The 17,845-nt window shown below is 50.0% G+C and overlaps 1 protein-coding gene across 11 annotated transcripts in view; it reads right to left on the bottom strand.

Moving 5' to 3' along the window:
• Nucleotides 1–7,371: 7,371 nt before the first annotated feature.
• LOC102924859 (H-2 class I histocompatibility antigen, D-37 alpha chain-like) overlaps nt 7,372–17,845 on the bottom strand; it is a 66,033-nt gene continuing 55,559 nt past the window's right edge. For 3 of the 11 annotated variants that reach the window (XM_076558107.1, XM_076558101.1, XM_076558112.1), the window contains 3 exons: nt 7,950–7,979; nt 7,762–7,812; nt 7,372–7,615 (listed from right to left, as the gene is read on the bottom strand). In XM_076558107.1, the coding sequence (XP_076414222.1) occupies nt 7,608–7,615; nt 7,762–7,812; nt 7,950–7,979 (89 nt within the window). In that variant the 3' untranslated portion in view covers nt 7,372–7,607. Of the gene's footprint in view, nt 7,616–7,761; nt 7,813–7,949; nt 7,980–8,156; nt 8,274–8,394; nt 8,671–9,209; nt 9,486–9,737; nt 10,008–10,177; nt 10,316–10,633; nt 11,260–17,845 lie in introns of those variants that run through there. The other 8 variants (XM_076558108.1, XM_076558102.1, XM_042266640.2 and 5 more) reach the window with 7 other exon arrangements.

The raw sequence follows: 17,845 nt of genomic DNA, 5'->3' as shown, positions 1-17,845 counted from the left end.
TCTACATAGAGAATTACAGGACATCCAGGACTACACAGAGAAAGATGCTGTGAAAAACAATACAAAAGAAAGAAGCATAATAGAAAAGAAATCCAGGAATGTTCTCCCTGTCCCGCATGCAAGAGCAGGGTGATAGTGCAACATTATATCCAATGCAGAGAAACTGAGTGTTTCTTCTAAAACCAGGAATGAGGTGAGGGTGTCCACTCTCCACTCTATCTGCTATGGTGTTTGAAGGCTCAGCTATTACAATTACACAAGAGAAAGGCATAAAAGGGAACAAAATAGGAAAGGAAGAAATCAAACTACCACTGCTTGCGAATAACACAATCCTTTTCTTAAATGATCCCATTGAGTCTACTGGAAAACTTTGGACCTAATAAACACTTATGATTTCCATTTACAAAATCAATATAAAAAGTATCCTTCATTCATGCCAACAGTGCACTTTCAGAAAAAGAAATTAGGAAATGTACAACATTCAAAGTAACTCCAACAGAATTGTGTTTCAGGATACATGTAACCAAAGACTTGGAACAACTCTGCAATGAAAACTTCAAGATACTGACACAGGAAATCACAGAAGACAATGTTAGAGGATGGAAAGACAATCCATGCTCCTGGACTGGCAGAGTTAACACTGTGAAAATGGCCATACTACCAAATGCTGCACATGGCATGTGTCTCCTGCTCCCAATACTCCTGCTCATCCTGTTCCACCCACGGCGCTCCGGACTTCGTCCTCAGAGTCTCCGCGTGGCTGTGGAAGCACAGGAACTGCATTTCGTCCACCAAGCGGACTTCCATGTACTGGGGCTCCTGGTGTGGAAATACCACAGCAATTGTGAACCTGGGTGTGGCTCACAGTGAGACCCCACCCTCCTCCCGGGTTCCTGGGCAGGTGCGGGGGAGGGGAGCAGGGGCAGGAGGAGAGCAGGGCCTGGGGCTCCAATGCTGGTGGAGAAGGGGCTGGATGGTCTGGCTGGGTGTTGCAGGACCGATCTTTCCGGGCCCCAACCCACCCTTCCTGTTGAAGCGGTTTCCCTCTGGGCCCCCCACTCACCTGCACTGGTCTGTGTGGTGGACAGGGCTGTCCCCAGCTGCAGCAGTAGCTTGCAAGGCGCCATGGCCTCCATCATGAGATCTGGGCACAGGTCTGAGTCTGTGTGGGCTTTATAAGCAATGCAATCTGGTTCTCCAGGATCACTCCACCCAAGGAAGGTGAGCACTGAAGACAAGTTGGCCATGTTGAAAAACTGAGCATGGAAGAGAGCAGGGGCAGTGCAGGGACAGGTCCTGGTGGAAAGGGCTGGGTGGAGCTCCCATTATTTTCATATTGTATGCACAGGAAAAACTAAGTATTGATGTTCAAAGATTATCCATTGGTTCTTTAGTCAGAACTAGTCCCTCAGTCCCACAGGGCAGCTGTTCTGAGATAAAGAACAAGAGTCAAGAAAGTCAATAGAAAGACCTCTCAAAGGCCCACCACTCACTGAGAGGTCTAAGTACCAGAGGCCCTGGGACCCAGTCCTCTCCTCTTGTCTCAGCCCCAATCCCAGGCTCTACAATGTCACCTTTTCAAGCCTCCATGTACAAGTCAGAGCTGTAGGCACTGTCCCTGCCTGCAGAAGAAATGACCAGACACAATCCAGAGACTGACAGATGGGGCTAGAGGAGAAACTATCTGCTCAGCTTCCACCCAAGACCCTCAGAGACAATTCTTCCTCACATACTGACCTGCAGCAGGAGCATAGCCTCCTTCTCCACCTGTGAGAAGAAAACCTGTGAGAGACCAGGGAAGCCCTGGTCCCCAGCAAGCTTTCAGAATTGTGAGTGCACACCAGGTTTGGGTCAGGAAGCATGGGGAAGGAGGTAGGCAGGGAATGAACCAAAGCCAGTCTGGAGGTCTGTCCTACCAGAAAAATTCCCCTGGAGCCTCTGACCTCTGAGAATCATGTTCCCATCACCTCCATCATAAGTTTATGAACCTTTCCAACATTTTCACTTTATAGTAAGGTGCTTGTCAACATACAGACCCAGAGACTGGCATGGGTGTGCACCTAGGTGTTCCTGGTTTTTTACCCCACCACCCAACACTTGAGCTCCTCCTGCTCAACTCATGGCGCTTGCAACTCCATTCTCCGAGTCTCTGTGGAAGCGCAAGCTCTACATGTCATCTGTGTAGCTATGGACCCGGACTCCCGGAGGAGGGTCCAGGACAGGGCAGTGTGGAAATACTGCAGCGAATGCCCAGAGTCCCCAGAGTCCCAGGTGAAGGTGGGGGGGGGGGAGGGGGGGGGCCGACACAGAGGAGAAGGGGGGAGATGGAGACCTGAGAGGTCTGGGCCACTATGATAACGTGACAGGGTACTGCACCCTCGTGGCGCCCTGCTCCTTCCCTCAGAGTCCTTTTCCCTCCCCACCCCTTTACTCTCAGCTGGGTTCTGGGTCAGAACTAAGGCACTAGCCAGCAGCTGGACCAAAGCCACAGTGGGCACAGTGCTCACTCTGGGGTCTGTGATGAATGTGGACTTTGTTCCTGTTGACTGCTGGACTTGGAAACTCTGTGGTCGAAGGCTTCTCCAGAAACTAGGTGTCCTACAGGAATGAGAATTCTGAGTGCGTTACTTGTGTGCAGTAAGAAAGTAAGAAACAGATCAGGGCTGAGAGACAAAGCCATACTGTGCATATGACACCAGTGCTGGGAACTAACCCGGCATCTTTATTAAAGAAAATGCAGTCAGAGCCATGACAGGACTTGGGATTTTAACCAGACCCATGTTGTCTGCCACTCATGCCTCTTGGGTACATCGTTTCTCTGAGTCTTGGTGCAGAGTCTGTGTAAGTTTTAGCTCATTTAATTTATTTTTAAATTATGTTCGTGTGGTTTTGTGTGTGAGTATAGGATGCAGTGCACGAGGAGGACAGATTTCCTGGAGCTGGAGTTATAGGTGAGTGTGAGCGCCATGTGAGCGCTGGGAACCAACCCCAGGTTCTTTGTAAGATCTGGATATGTGCTCTTGACAGCTGAGCCACCTCCCCAGTCTGTGGGAGGAGTCTTTTTAATACTTTGTTTCCTGTGAACTTAGATATTATACTCTAACTACCCAAGTGGTAGTTACTAGGTGGTTAATTACAAGGTGATTCTATCATTGAATGTTTGTGTTCTGCTCTGTGAAAACCACTGGCTCTGAGGCTGCAGAGAGACCTCAGCCACTGAGAGAACTTGCAGCAGCTCACAACTGCCTGTCATCCAGTTCCAGGACGTCTGACTCCCTCTTCTGGCATCCCTGGGCAGTACAGGCATGTGATAGACTTGTCTTCATGTGGGTAAAATATCCCTGTGTACATAAAACAAAAAAAAATTACAAAACAGAGGTGGGAGGGAGGGAGGGAGGGAGGGAGGGAGGGAGGGAGGGAGGGAGGGGGGAGAGAGAGAGAGAGAGAGAGAGAGAGAGAGAGAGAGAGAGAGAGAGAGAGAGAAAGTTCATTTGAAAAAAAACACTATGGGGTCTATCTCAATATAGTCTGTAATAATGGATCATTAAGGAGGCTTAATCTATATAATTAATTAATAATTAATGTTTGAAACAGGCTCTTGGACTGTAGCCTGAACTGGTCTCAAATTGATGTTCCTCCTGGGAAAGGAGAAAACCAAGCAGGGTCAAAGGGCATACCTCTAGTAGGAGGAGCAGGGGAAAGAGGTACCTTGACAAGAAGAGAGGATGAAGGGGGCGGTGGGGTCTGTAATCACCTAGGACACAAATCTTCTGTCTGTGAGAGAGGCTCCAGATTAGGTTCTTGAGGTGGGAATAGGTGTGGCATCTTTCCACAAGCAGTGGTCAGAGGAGAAAGAGCAAGCTGGGCAAAGAACTCAACCCCCCGAGTTCCTGATGGTAACTGCGATGTACCAGTCACCTCCTGTACCTGCCACCATGCTGTCCCCTCCCTGGTGAGCTGTTTCTCCTGGGACTGGGCAAAATCAGCCTTTCTTCTCTTAAGTCTTCTTGTTGGGTATCTGCTAACAGCAAGGAGAAAACTAGCAATGCAGACATTTAATACCAGGCCAGTGCTGTGATAAACCTGTCCATGTGGTTCTTAGGCCCTTGGAACTGGTTGTAGGAAGAATGTGGAAGAGTGAGGAACTTTGGACTGGAAAAGCCCCAGAGAGCTGCAGACAGAGCTTAGTGGGGAGTTGCAGTGGAGATTAGGAAACCAGAATGCCCAGAGTGATACAGACAGTGGAGGTAATTTACATACTAACCATCCTTTCAGCCCTGCCCCCTGAGAAAAACAAATAAACAAAGAGAAATAAAAGAAAAAGGTGATAGGTTTCTAAGTTTCCGCAGATTTCCCAAGGAAGTTTAAATGCTCAGAAAAGACGTTTTTCCAATGAATAAAGGCTGGTGGGCTGCAGAGGTGGCTGAGGAGCTAAGATCACTTACTGCTCTTGCAGAGGACCTGGGTTTGGTGGGTCATAACCAGCACTTCAGTTTCAAGGACTCTGACTCCACAGGCACAGCACACACAGAGTGCACATACATATGTGCAGGCAAAACAATGATACACATAAAACAAAAATGAATCTTTAGTAAAAAGCTAATGTGATAGGTTCTTGCTCAACTTTGTGAAAATGTTTGCTAATATATTTATATCAGGTCCATAACCAAGAAGGCATCTACATCATTTAGCATCTCCTTTTTCTGGCTTGGAATGGACCCAAACCTCACAAATGGTAGGCAAGTGCTCTGCCCATGATAGGCAAGGTTCACCCCAGCCTATCCCTGTCATACATTCTTTAAAGTAAATATGCTATTTCATAGAAGAGGCTGCTTCAGTTCATACAAAATGCTTTCCTCTAACAGGGGTGGTGTCTTTGAATGTTGCATGGGTGCTATCTGTGGACTTGCCACCTGTGACGCTTGGATGTTTCTGCTAAGATGCTTAAGAATACTCCACACAGCAAAACTGAAGAAGGTGGGTCTCTGCTGGGAGGACTGGGGTGGAGGAAGGCAGCATTTGACACACAGCTCTGTGCTCCAGGCTGCCTTGGGTTTCCAGGACTCGGGCAGAGCTGACCCGACAAGAAGAACTGCACAGGGCTCTGCTTACACTGCGGGAGGCATCAGTGGGCAGGATTCACAGTGGACGGGGCAGCACAGGGACCTGACCAGTCTGCATCTCCATGCCAACCACGTACACAGGCTCATGGAGCATCTGAAGGAGGTGCAGGAAGGACACTCAAGACCCAGTCAGGGGAACTAGGAAACACGTGGCTGGATCCATACAGAGCAGCGGTGCCAGGAGGGAAAACAGAAAACATCAAAACTGTTAATGGTGGACAGTTCATGAAGGTCTAAGGCTGAGCAGCCGCTTATACAGATGGAGGAACACAGGAAGTGGGAGTGATGGCCCTGGTGCCCTCTACATCACAACCTGAGGACCTAATAGGGTGTCACGGGGACAATGGGGAAGGATAGGAGCAAGGTTATCTTCTGTACTACAAAGATTCACTTACATGCCACATTGGAGAATCTGTATGAACATGGTATGAAGGGCTTAGCACATAAACACTTCTAATCATTTGTTTGGTCTTCATTAACCACTCCAGTCCACAGGTTCCTGGTCGAGTACAAGGTTGATACCCACAGACTCTAACTAGACTCAGCATTTCAAGAAGTGTGGCCTGAGCTCAGACATCCTGAGGATGGGGGACGAGTGTAAGGGATGAGGAGAGGCTGAGACATAGGCTTTAAGAGCACTGTGAAGGAGGTGGAGGAAGAACACTCAGGGCTCTGTCAGGGGACCTAGGAATCAGTGCTGGATCCACACAGGACAGGAGTACTAAGAGTGAAATGATTTAAAAAAAAAAACAAAAAACAAAAAACCTGATGACATTGGAGGATTTAGGGCTGAGGAGCAAATCACAGAGAGGGAGACAAGGAGGTGAAGAGAGGCTCCTACGTAGCTCATGGTACAGCATGGGGTGTGTGATACACAAGTTCTCCTATGATGGGAGGGCCATACAGTGTGACTAGAGGCCCAGGTTGAATAGTGGACATTGTCTTACACCACTGATGTGCAGGTATGTTTGAATGCCTGGTCTGAAGTTGGTGGAACTCTTTGAGGTGAGGAGGAGTGGCCACATTAGAAGGGGTGTGTCACTGGGGCACTGCTGGAGCCCATGTAGGCTTCCTAGTGGCTGCACCCAGCAGGACTGCATAAGAGGTTGATTGGACCTCGGGCCTGAGATTCAGGTGTTTGTAAGGGTCTACACTTGACTGTAACTAGGAAGGGGGAGGTCTTTTGCTCCTCCTCTCGGCATTGTTATAAATAGACCTTTGGAATAATGTTCTGGGCTGGTGGATAAGGATCCAGACTCACTCGAGTCTATCCTGTGTTTCTCTCTGTTAATCTACCCCTCTATTTCTAACTAACTCTCTTATCCCTCATTCCTCAAGAGTCCCTGGGGTAAATAATGGTGGGGGCTGATCTGTCACAGGGCAGACTTCAAGGTTTCAAAAGCCCAGTGGGGCACTTTTAGTTGGCATTTCCTGTCTCATGCTTGTGGATCAGGATGTGATCTCTCAGCTTCTGCTGGAGCACTATGCCTGATTGCCTGCTGCCCTGTGCCCTGCCATGATGGTCATGGACTCTAACCCCGCCCCCTTCCCCAGTAAACTCTCTCTTCTATATGTTGCCTTGGCCATGGTATCTTATCACAACAATAGAAAAGACACCAAGACAGTTGATTAACACAAAACAATGTAAACTGCTAGGAGGCTGTGAAGAAATCACAGATGCCATCTGAAACTTTACAAAGACAAAAATCATCTGCCCATCCAAACTCTTTTATTTTTTAAGGATTTGTTATTATTTCTAATAATGTATGTGTGTGTACATATATGAGTGTAAGTGTCCACAAAGCCCAGAAGAGAGTATCAAGTCCCGTGGAGCTGTGGTTACAGTAGTTGTGAACCACTTTAGCAGGTGCTGGAGTTGAACTCAGGTCCCCTGGAAGAGCAGCACTCCACCACTGAGCTCTCTCTCCAGCCACCTGGCACCCTGGTCCTTTTAATGCCTGTGTTGGCAGTAGAGACACTAGATGGCTAACGATAAATACACAACAGAGTTGAACCAAGTGCTGTGACTGTTCATGACACTCTTCAGACCCTCCCCCCTTTTAAAGAAAACCATTATCGTGAGAAGAACGGTGGCTCACAGTGTGGTCTCCCTGCAATAATGAAAGTGTCACAACTCAGCACACGATCATCTGTGCAATGTCACTGTCACCGCAGGACACTGCTGCACTACATTGCTGGAAACTGAGTTTCCATTTGGCACAGACAGACACAGCAGGAAAGGCCCAGCGAGGACTCAGATTTTTATTTTCAGTGGGGAGTCAGGAGCTGCAATGCAGGCAGCAGGGAGGAGGCAGGATGGAGATGTTCTTTTGGGAACTGGAAGGTTGGTTCCTGAAAGGTCAGCATCCTGGTAAGCAGGGGTGGACTCCCAAGATCTTTATTGTCCTTGCAGGAGAAAGCAACACCATAAGATGTTTGGTCCTTCTTGAATCATAACTTCTTCCTCAGTCGCTTGAGGCATTTTCATGAAGCTTTAGAATAAGATTCGTGAATAGTCAGTATAAAGCCATCTCAGAGTCCCACCATGACTCATTAAAATGTCTAAATCTGCGAAGCTCTGGGACCCAGCCCTGTCCCCTTTACCTCAGCCCCAATCCCAAGCCCCCTAGGCTGTCACCTTTTGAAGTCTCCAGAAATAACATGGAACTCTGGGTACTGTCACTGCCTGCTGAAGAAGAAATAATGAGGCACACTCAGGAAACTGAGAGGATGGGCCTGGAGGAGTAATTATGGGCTGGCTGGGCTCTTGACCAGCTCCAGCTCCACCCCAGGGGCCCCAGGGACAATCCTGTTCTCCACACTTACCTCCAGCATGAGCATAGCCTCCTTTTCCACCTGTGAGAAGAAAAGCTGTGAGAGACCAGGGAAGACCCCGACCCTAGGAAGTTTCCAGAACAGACAGCAGACGAAGGTCAGAGACAGGAACAATGAGGCGTGTGGATGTTTCCCATTAGTGAGGCAGAGCACACTTCTAAAAGGGGCTGAGAGAGAACCAGACCTGCCCTTTCCTACCTGTGTTTCTCCTCCTCATCCTCACAAAGGCCGCCACAGCTCCAATGATGGTCACAGCTCCAAGGAGAACCAGAACAGCAATGATTGCCATGATGGAGACAGTGGACTGAGGAGGCTCTGGAAAGGGAAGGACAGGAAGGGAAGGTGAGGTTCATGACCATCTCTCAGCCCTGACCTCAGGGTCTGCAGAAGGCTACAGCTTTTCCTGAGCCCAGCTCTGTACACATATCCCTCTTACCCCATCTCAGGATTTGCAGCTCAGTCAGGCCCTCATGGACCACATGGCATGTGTATCTCTTCTCCTCCCCAGAAGGTACCACCACAGCTGCCCACTTCTGGAAGGTTCCATCCCCAGAAGGCCTGGTCTCCACAAGTTCCATTTCCTGAATCAAGTCTTCCCCATCCAACTGCCAGGTCAGGGAGATCTCAGCAGGGTAGAAGCCCAGGGCCCAGCACCTCAGGGTGACTTTTCCATTACGGATGGGGTGATGGGTCACATGTGTCTTTGGGGGCTCTGAGGGAAAGATTTGGGAAGATGAGGCATCTTGCTTTCTTCTGGGGACTCAGCAGTGTTTATGTGGCCATTCTTGGAATGGACAGGATCACTGGGGTGGGATTAGGGTGTCCATATATTAATAGACCCCAGCTAGAGTACACACAGGCACTGGGGTATCTGTTCTTTGGGGTGCTCTAGGATGTGAGTGTGACAGTATGGGGTAGGAGGCCTCAGGGCTCTGCAGACTGATGGAGGGGAAGGGCTTCTGGTCCTGAGCTGAGTGAGGGCCAGGAGACTCAGAAAAGCTGGAGTCAGACTCCAGAGACCCTGAGTGTGTGCCACAGAAGGAGGCCTGAGAAAAAATCCCCCGTGTGTCCAGGGCCATAGTCAAGGCTGACCTTCTGTAAAAGAATTAGTCTCTCTATGGGAACAGCAACCTGGACTCTCCCTCTCCTTATTCCTCAGCCCAGTGCCTGCTGGACAGCGTTCTTCCTAGAAAGTGCCCCCAAGCCTTTCCTCCACTCTACCAGAAAAAGCAGGGAGGGATCACTAGGTACCTGAGTGCAGCAGGGTGGCTTTCCCCAACTCCAAGTATTTCTTCAGCGACTCTATGCACATGCTCTGCAGGTACGCCCTCTGGTGGTCGGCCTCGCCCATGTTCTCTAAATTGCGCTTAGAGAGCTGTGAGGCCAAGTCGTTTGTGGTCCAGGAGTGTAGGTCGTCGTTCAGGGCGATGTAATCCAGGCCATCGTAGGCCTCCTGACAGTACCCGCGGAGCAGGCGGCCGTCGGGCCCCAGTTCGCAGCCGTACATCCACTGCAGAGTGTGAGGGTCTGTGGGGGACACGGTGGTCAGCGCCACCTTGCAGCCACCCTGCCCATAACTGTCTTCCATAACCCGACCTTTCAGAAAAAAAAAACTTCACAATGGAAACCCAAATCAAACTCTTCGGGTGTTTCCCGTTTGAGGATCTTGGCAGGTGTTTGAATGAAACTTCCACCCAGCAGACCTGGATGACCCAGGCGCATCCCAGGGGCCTCGATCACAGAAGGGTCGAGTCTGTGATCGGGGCCGCGGTCACTCACCATTTTCACTCTGGTTGTAGTAGCGGAGCAGGGTCTTAAGGTTTAATTTGAAGTTCTTCCCTGTGTTCCTGGCTTTCCGTGTCTCCTCCTCCCAATACTCCGGCCCCTCCTGCTCCACCCACGGCGCCCGCGGTTCTACCCTCGGAGTCTCCGCGTCGCTGTCGAAGCGCACGATCTGCGTGTCGTCCACGTAGCCGACGACGATGTACCGGGGCTCCCCGAGGCCGGGCCGGGACACGATGGTGTGGAAATACCGCAGCGAGTGCGAGCCTGGGGGCGGCGCGCAGTGAGACCCCGGAACTTACTTCCGGGCCAGGGATCTCGGTAAAGGCAGGGGAGACACAGGCCAGGGCAGCTAAGGTGCGCTGACGGGGTACCGCCCCCACCCGGCGCCCTGCTCCTTCCCGCAGAGTCCCTTTCGCTCCCCACCCCTCACTCACTAGCCTGGGTCTGGATCAGAACTGTGGCCAGCAGCGTGAGCGAAGAAGCAGAAGACATGGTCCTCACTCGTGGGGCTTGTGGACGATGTTCCTGTTGACTGTGGAACTTTTGAGCCTCCTTGTCGCTGACTGGCGCCTCTAGAAACAAGGTGTCCAATAGGTATGAGAATTGTGAGTGCATCATTGGTGTCCACAGAGAAGAAGCCAATTAGGGTTGAGAGACAAACTGATAATGTGCATATGGACAACTAGTGCTGGGCACCACCCTGGGTCTTTATTAAAGAAAATGCTGTAAGAGCCACGACATGACCTGGGACTTTAATCGGACCCATGTCCTCTGGCTCTTATAACTCTTGGGCAGCCATGCATGCCCTGGATAGTGTGCCCCGCCTGGGACTCAGCCCGGCCCACCCGCAGGAACAGCCCCCAAACCTAAGGCAAAACTCAGACTCTCACAGCGCATCCCGCGGCCTCCTGCGGATGCTCGAACACTGGGGCCAGGGGAGATTCGGGCCGTCCGTGGGATGGTGAGGGGTCGTGACCTCCGATTGGGGACACACTCACCGTCCCGACTCTGGTGGTAGAGGTGGAGCAGGTTCCGAAGTCACGTTCGGAAATTCTGTGTGTGTTCCTTGAATATCCGGGTCTGGCGCTCCCAGTACTCTGGCCCCTCCTGCTCTACCCACTGAACCGGCGGCCTGGCTCTCAGAGTTTCCGCTTTGCCATGGAAGCGCAGGAACTAGGAGTTGTCCCCGTAGCCAATAGCAAGGTACCGGGGCTCCCCGAGGCCGGGCCGCGACACTATGGTGTGAGCCTGGGGGCGGCGCGCGGTGAGATCCCAGCCCTCCTCTGGGGACCCCTGGCAGTTGCGCAGGCCGGGAGGTGAACAGCGTGCGCGGCACCATCGCCCCATCTCAGATCTGGGGCGTCTGACTTCCGCGGGCTGCGTGGACTTTATAACCCGTGACCGCGGCGACGCTGGTTGGTTCTCAGGGATGTCGGCATCCAATGGGGGTGCGAACAGTACAGTTGTCATCAGTGTCCGGGCAGAAGGACCCGACACAGGTCAGGAGCTGGAGAAGTGAAACTGGGGACATGGGGAAACCTCACAGCCTGGGGACTGAGACTTTCCGAAAACACTTAAAATTGCAATAAAATGATAAGAATACTGCCCTACAATAGCTTCGGGCAGATGGAAAGGCAGGATAATTCCTCCTCTTTGAAAGCTGGGGATTCAGCTCAGAGTCCTATGAACTCCACAGGGGGATTGTCAGTTACCTGCTGCTTTGTTTCAAACCAGCCAAGTTCAGCATCTGGAGACACCAGCCATTCATTACTTCCCACAGTGTGTGACCCCAAGAGTCCCTGAGTGATCCTGGCTCAGGACCTCTCTCCCAGGTCACAGTTCAGTTTTCATCTAGCTGTGTTTTCTCAAGGCTTCAGGAGAGCTGGGGTCACGTGAGATGTGGCTTCCTCATAGGGCAGCTGGAAATGGCTCAGGTTCCTGCTGGCTGTCCCTAGGACTCCTTTGTCCCTGATTACCTAGGTCTCTCTAGAGACTGCTCTTGACATGGCAGCTGACTTCCCCAGAGCCAGTCATCAGAGGCGGGGCAGGGTGAGCAATATGCCCAATTTCCAGTCCCAGACCACAGCCCAACCCAAGCCTCTCTCCACCAGGGGGCAGGAGTGAGTAAGTCCTGAACACCCCAGAGGAGGAACTAATTTATCTCTTTAAGGGCAGAGATGAACCTGTGAACACACACAATAAAATCCAATGTTTCCTCAGCATCCTGTGAGTCAGAAGGAGATTTAGCTATCTTATTTTTTAAGGCTTTAATTTAAAAAAACCTTAACTGAAAAATTGGGACATCCATGGAGGATGTAAGAGTCGGTGTTCCTTGACATCTTCATAAGAAATGTCTTTTTTATTTAACTGATTTGTCACTTGCTCTTTTGGCAGACGTCAGATGAAGTGAACAAAACCACCTTGCTCTGGACAGTCACACCTTCTTGTTTTACTTTATACAAGCTGTAAACATATGTGAGTTAACAAAATTCTTGGCTGAAGACACATTCCAGAAATCTGACATACATGTTTCCAAGGCAGGATTAAAGAAAGCTAAGAAATTCTCAGTAGACCAGGAGCACATTTTTATTTATTTATTTTATTCAACTATACATTTTACATCCCTGTCTCACACACCCCCCATCTTCTTTTTCCAGTTCCCCTGACTCCCCCAGCTTCCAACCCCCAATCCCCTCCTCTTGTCTCCATCCAGGAAAGGCAGGTCTCTCATGAGTATCAATAAAACATGGCATATCAATTTACAGTAACACTAAGAACCTCCCCATGATTAAGGCTGGGCAAGGCGCCCACTATGAGTAGTCCCAAAAGCCATTAAAAGAGTTGGAGACAGCCCCTCCAGCAGCACATTTAATTTATTTCCTATATGCTGTTTTTAAATTACTGTCTGCTATTAAAAATCTTTTTTTCCTTTATACAAGTCTGTTTTGTTCACAAAATATAATATGTAACTAAAAATAATTTAATTTTTGAAAACAAGTTCATTTAATGACAATGTATATTTATAGTGAAGTTGTAATAAAATACTGGTGTTTAAACAAAGCAGTAGTTGTATAAAAATCATGATATAGCATGTAGAACTCATTTAGAAAGTTCATGGCTCCCAGCAGCACAGTATTCTGTCACAGCCTGAGAACATGATTGCAGGTTGACTGAGAACAGAGCAGAGTTCACAGTGAGGCTGGTGACACTCTTGTCCCTAAGCGCCTTAAGAACTGATGCTGAGAACCAACCCCTTGGGACTCCTCATAACCAGACTCTTTGGTTTCACAGAATGTCTACTGACCACTTACTTCATGGATAACTTAACTGGCAGAGACCTCACTGCAAACACTAGTGTTTCTAGAGGCCAATTAAAATGAGAAGAGCCAGCATCTTTGATCTCCATTTCTTTTTTTTTTTTTTTTTTTTTTTTGGTTTTTCGAGACAGGGTTTCTCTGTGTAGCTTTGCGCCTTTCCTGGGACTCACTTGGTAGCCCAGGCTGGCCTCGAACTCACAGAGATCCGCCTGGCTCTGCCTCCCGAGTGCTGGGATTAAAGGCGTGCGCCACCACCGCCCGGCTTGATCTCCATTTCATGGGTGGAAGATAAATCGGTATTTTGTAGTAAAATCTTGTACAACAGCCAAGTCCTGAGGATTTTTCCCAAGATAAAAGTTCTAATGTTAAAACTCTGTTAAATAAGAGAGGGTTGGCATTGCCAGCAGTCTTTTGTGGGAGTCTCTTTGTGGATTTCTGTGGGCCTCTTTAGCACTTTGTTTATTCCTTTTCTCATGTGGTCTTCACTTACCATGGTCTCCTATTCCTTGTTCTCCCTCTCTGTTCTTGATCCAGCTGGGATCTCCTCTTCTCTTTCCCTCGAACCTCCCCCTTCAATGCTCCCACTCATGTTAGCAAGAAAGAGGAGGGTTTATATGAGCGAGAATTGTTGAAACCAAGGTTGGATAAAGCACAGGGACAAATAGCCAAATGAATGGAAACACATGAACTATGAACCAAAGGCTGAGGGGCCCCCAACTGGATCAGGCCCTCTGAATAGGTGAGACAGTTGATTGGCTTGATCTGTTTGGGAGGCATCTAGGCAGTGGTACCAGGTCCTGGGCTCATCGCATGAGTTGGCTGTTTGAAACCTGGGACTTATGCAGGGACGGCTTGGCTCGATCTGGGAGGAGGGGACTGGACCTGCCTGGACTGAGTCTATCAGGTCTATCTCAGTCCTCGGGGGTGGCCTTGATCTGGAAGTGGTGGGAATGGGGGGTGCGCTGGGGAGAGGGGGAGGGAGCAGGAAGGGGGAGAACAGAGGAATCTGTGGCTGTTATGTAGAACTGAATGGTATTGTAAAATAAAATAAAAGGAAAAAAAATAAAGAAAGAAAAAACAAAAAACACCGGAAAAAAAAAGAGAGGGTTGGGGTCAGTGTGTGGAAGTAGTGTTACTTACAGGATTTGAACCCATGCATCACTCACTCATGTCTTCTGCTGAGCTTTCTCCATCTATCAAGACCTTCCCCTGGAGAGCACCACTGTGGAGACTGTGTCAGAGCTGGAATGCCTTTAGCAAAGGTTGATGTGACAGGAAGAATCCATGCCAAAGCCACCATGTAGCTGCTCCCTGCCAGCTGTTTGCCCTCACGACCAGAAACTTGAGATCATAATGTTGTGAACCTGCCATGCATGTTTTCTGGGTGAGAGTAGAACATAGTCCCCAAGGACTGGATCCAAGTTGAGACCCTGTGGACCAGTCCTCTCTGCTGATCCTACAGACAGGAGTGAGATTCTCAAAGGTGGGAAATGGGAGAAACTCCAGGCAACATCCCTGGAAGGATACAGGAGCTCAGGAAACTGAAGTCCATCTCAGGCCACAGTCTCCTGTGTGCAGGGGACTTGAGGGGACCAGGATGGAAAATGCTTCCTCCTGCTGTCACTGAGGAACCCCAAAGGGGGATGAGCCAGGCACCACTCAGAGGAACAAAAACAGGCCTAGTCCTCCATAAAAACTAAAAAGACAAGAAATAAACAGAGAAGACAGGGTGAAGAGCCAAGGTCAGGTCAGAGCCCAGGCTGACCTGTCACAGCAGCCCTCGCTGCTCACAATCCTGGACGCAGGACAAGGCTCTGTCATCCCAGTGTCCCTGTGATCACAGACTCTATCAGGATGTGGTTATACTAAGTAACAAGGACAAGAGCCAGGAGGACATAGCTGAGGACTGACCACAGCAATTTACACACGGACTGACCACAGCAATTCACACATGGACTGAGCTCCCCTGGCAAAGCCCCATCCTCACTCAGCTCCCACAGACTCCTCCTGTCCCTCGACACTCAACATAGAAAATACAAATTCTAGAAGGTTCTCCAAGCTGCCATTCATTGTCTCCATCACACTTTCAGAATCCTCTCCTTTAACTTGACCTGCCAGGCTCTCAGGTCAAGGACTTGAACATCAAGTTCACATTCAGGTTCTTATTTTCAGTGGGAAGTCAGGGGCTGCAGCTCAGGGCAGCATGGAGGTGACAGGATGGAGATGTCCCCTCCTGTCTGCTGGACAGGAAGGTTGGCTGTGGAAGGGAACAAATGCCGTGCAGGCACAGGGTCCTGGTGTGCAGGACTGGGTTGGGCCCCGATGTTTTCCTATTGTATACACAGGAAAAACTCAGATATTTCTGTTCAAAGATTATCCATTGGTTCTTTAGTCAGAACTAGTCCCTCAGTCCCACGGGGCAGCTGTTCTGAGATAAAGAACAAGAGTCAAGAAAGTCAATAGAAAGACCTCTCAATGGCCCACCACTCACTGAGAGGTCTAAGTACCAGAGGCCCTGGGACCCAGTCCTCTCCTCCTTGCCTCAGCCCCAATCCCAGGCTCTAGGTTATCACCTTTTCAAGCCTCCATGTACAAGTCAGAGCTCTAGGCACTGTCCCTGCCTGCACAAGAAATAACCAGACTCAGTCAGGAGACTGACAGGTGGGGCTGGAGGAGAAACTATCTGCTCAGCTTCTACCCAAGACCCTCAGAGACAATTCATCCCTCACATACTGACCTGCAGCAGGAGCATAGCCTCCTTCTCCACCTGTGAGAAGAAAACCTGTGAGAAACCAGGGAAGTCCTGGTCCCCAGCAAGCTTTCAGAACTGTGAGTGCAGACCAGGGTTGGGTCAAGAGGGATGAAGAAGGAAGAATGCAGGCAATGAACCCATTTCAGTCTAGAGGTCTGTCCTCAGCAGGAACATTCGCCTCTGGCCTCTGACCTCTGAGAATCATGTCCCCACCACTTCCATCATCAAGGTTATGAATCTGTCCTTTTTCAAGTGCTTTATGGTAAGGAGATTGTTAACATACAGACCCAGAGATGGGCATGGGTGTGCACATGGGGTGTGTGTGTGTGTGTGTGTGTGTGTGTCTGTTCCCATTCACTATGCAGCTTTCTTGAAAGTGCTAAATGAAAAAATTAGCTCAGACCCTGCCCCTTTCATACCTGTGTTCTTCCTCATCCACATCATAAAACCTCCAATGATAAAAACCGAAGATCACCACAGCTCCAAGGACAGCACAGACAATGGTCACGATGGTGATGGTTGTCTGGAGAGGGTCTAGGATCTGAAAGGAAAGGAAGGAAAGGTGAGGGTCATACATGGAGCTATCAAGCCTGACTCTGACCATGGTCTGTAGACTGCTTCACCTTTCCCTGATGGGAGCTTTGAACCCAATCCCCCAGCGTGAGGGGCTCTGGCAGACCTTCATGCTCAACATGGCATGTGTATTTCTGCTTCTTTCCAAAAGGTACCACCACAGCTGCCCACTTCTGGAAACTTTCATCCCTGCAGGTCTTGTCTCCACCATGTCCTGTATCTGTTCCTCCTGATTCTTCCAGGTCAGGGTGATGTCAGCATGCTAGAATCCCAGGGCACAGCACCTGAGTGTGACACCACCTTGAGATCTGGAGTGATGGGTCACACGCGGAGGGTCTGGAGGGTCCGAGGAGAAGTTGGAAAGCTCAGGCGTTTTGCATTCTTCCCTGGGACTCCACCAAAGTCCATGGGACCGACCTGGGAGAAGTCAGAAACGAGGTGGGGGAGGGGCGAAAATCTCCTGTAGCTTAGACACAGCATTCTGGATAAATCTCATCTCTGGGAAATTGTAGATATGGGTGAAAGAGCCCAGGGTCAGAGAATTTTAGGTATCACATCAGAAAAAGGGGACTTCTCTCCTGACTGAGTGAAGCTAAGGGATCCAGTATCCTGCATTTAGGGTGGAACCTAGGACAGGAGACCCAAGGTCTTAGTCTTGACTATAGGAAAGTCACTCACCGCTCTGGGTCAGGTTGTAGTAGCCAAGCAGGGTCCTCAGGCTCACCTGCAAAGTCTGCTCATTGCCCTTGGCGATCTGCATCTCCTTCTCCCAATACTCTGGCCCCTCCTGCCCCATCCATGGCGCCTGTGGCTCATATCTCGGAGTCTCTGCTTTGCTGTCGAAGCTCATGAACTGCGTGTCTGTCGTCCATGTAGCCGGATTCCACGTACAGGGGCTCCCCCAGGCCTGGCTGGCACTTGCTGATGGAGAAATACCGCAGCGAGTGTGAGCCCAGGTGTGGTGAGACCCTGCCCTTCTTCCAGCGCCCCTCCCCCTACCCCCCTCTCCCCTGGCAGGAGCTGGGAGAGGGGAGCAGGGCGCAGGTGAAAAAGTGGGAGAGAGGGCAAGGCTTGAAGAAGACAGGTCATCCTGCCCCTCCGCAGATTCAGCACTCACCTGCTTGGGTTTGGGCCAGGCCCAGGGAGGCCACCAGTAGCAGGAAGGAGGCATAGGGCACAGGGGTTCCATGCTCAGAGGTGGGGAGAATCAAAGCATAGTAACATAAAGTCGCAGACTTTGTAACTTGCAATCACAGCGATTTTTATCACGTTCTTCAGGAACCTGTGCCCAATAGGCACCATCCCTCCACACAGGGGCCTTTTCCCTATTCACAGTCACCTGCCTGGGTCTGATCCTCCCTTGGCTGCAGCCAGTAGAAGTACCTAGTCCCAATCCCAGTGTGAAGACCCAGAGCTGGTCAGGAATGCAGTGGAGAAATGGTTTCTCTTTAAAGCAGGAG

This window comes from Peromyscus maniculatus, chromosome 21, assembly GCF_049852395.1.
Source record: "Peromyscus maniculatus bairdii isolate BWxNUB_F1_BW_parent chromosome 21, HU_Pman_BW_mat_3.1, whole genome shotgun sequence".
NCBI classification, from domain to species: Eukaryota; Metazoa; Chordata; class Mammalia; order Rodentia; family Cricetidae; genus Peromyscus; species Peromyscus maniculatus.
The sequence above is the reverse complement of the archived record's forward strand: the minus strand, read 5'-3'. Positions and strand labels throughout refer to the sequence as shown.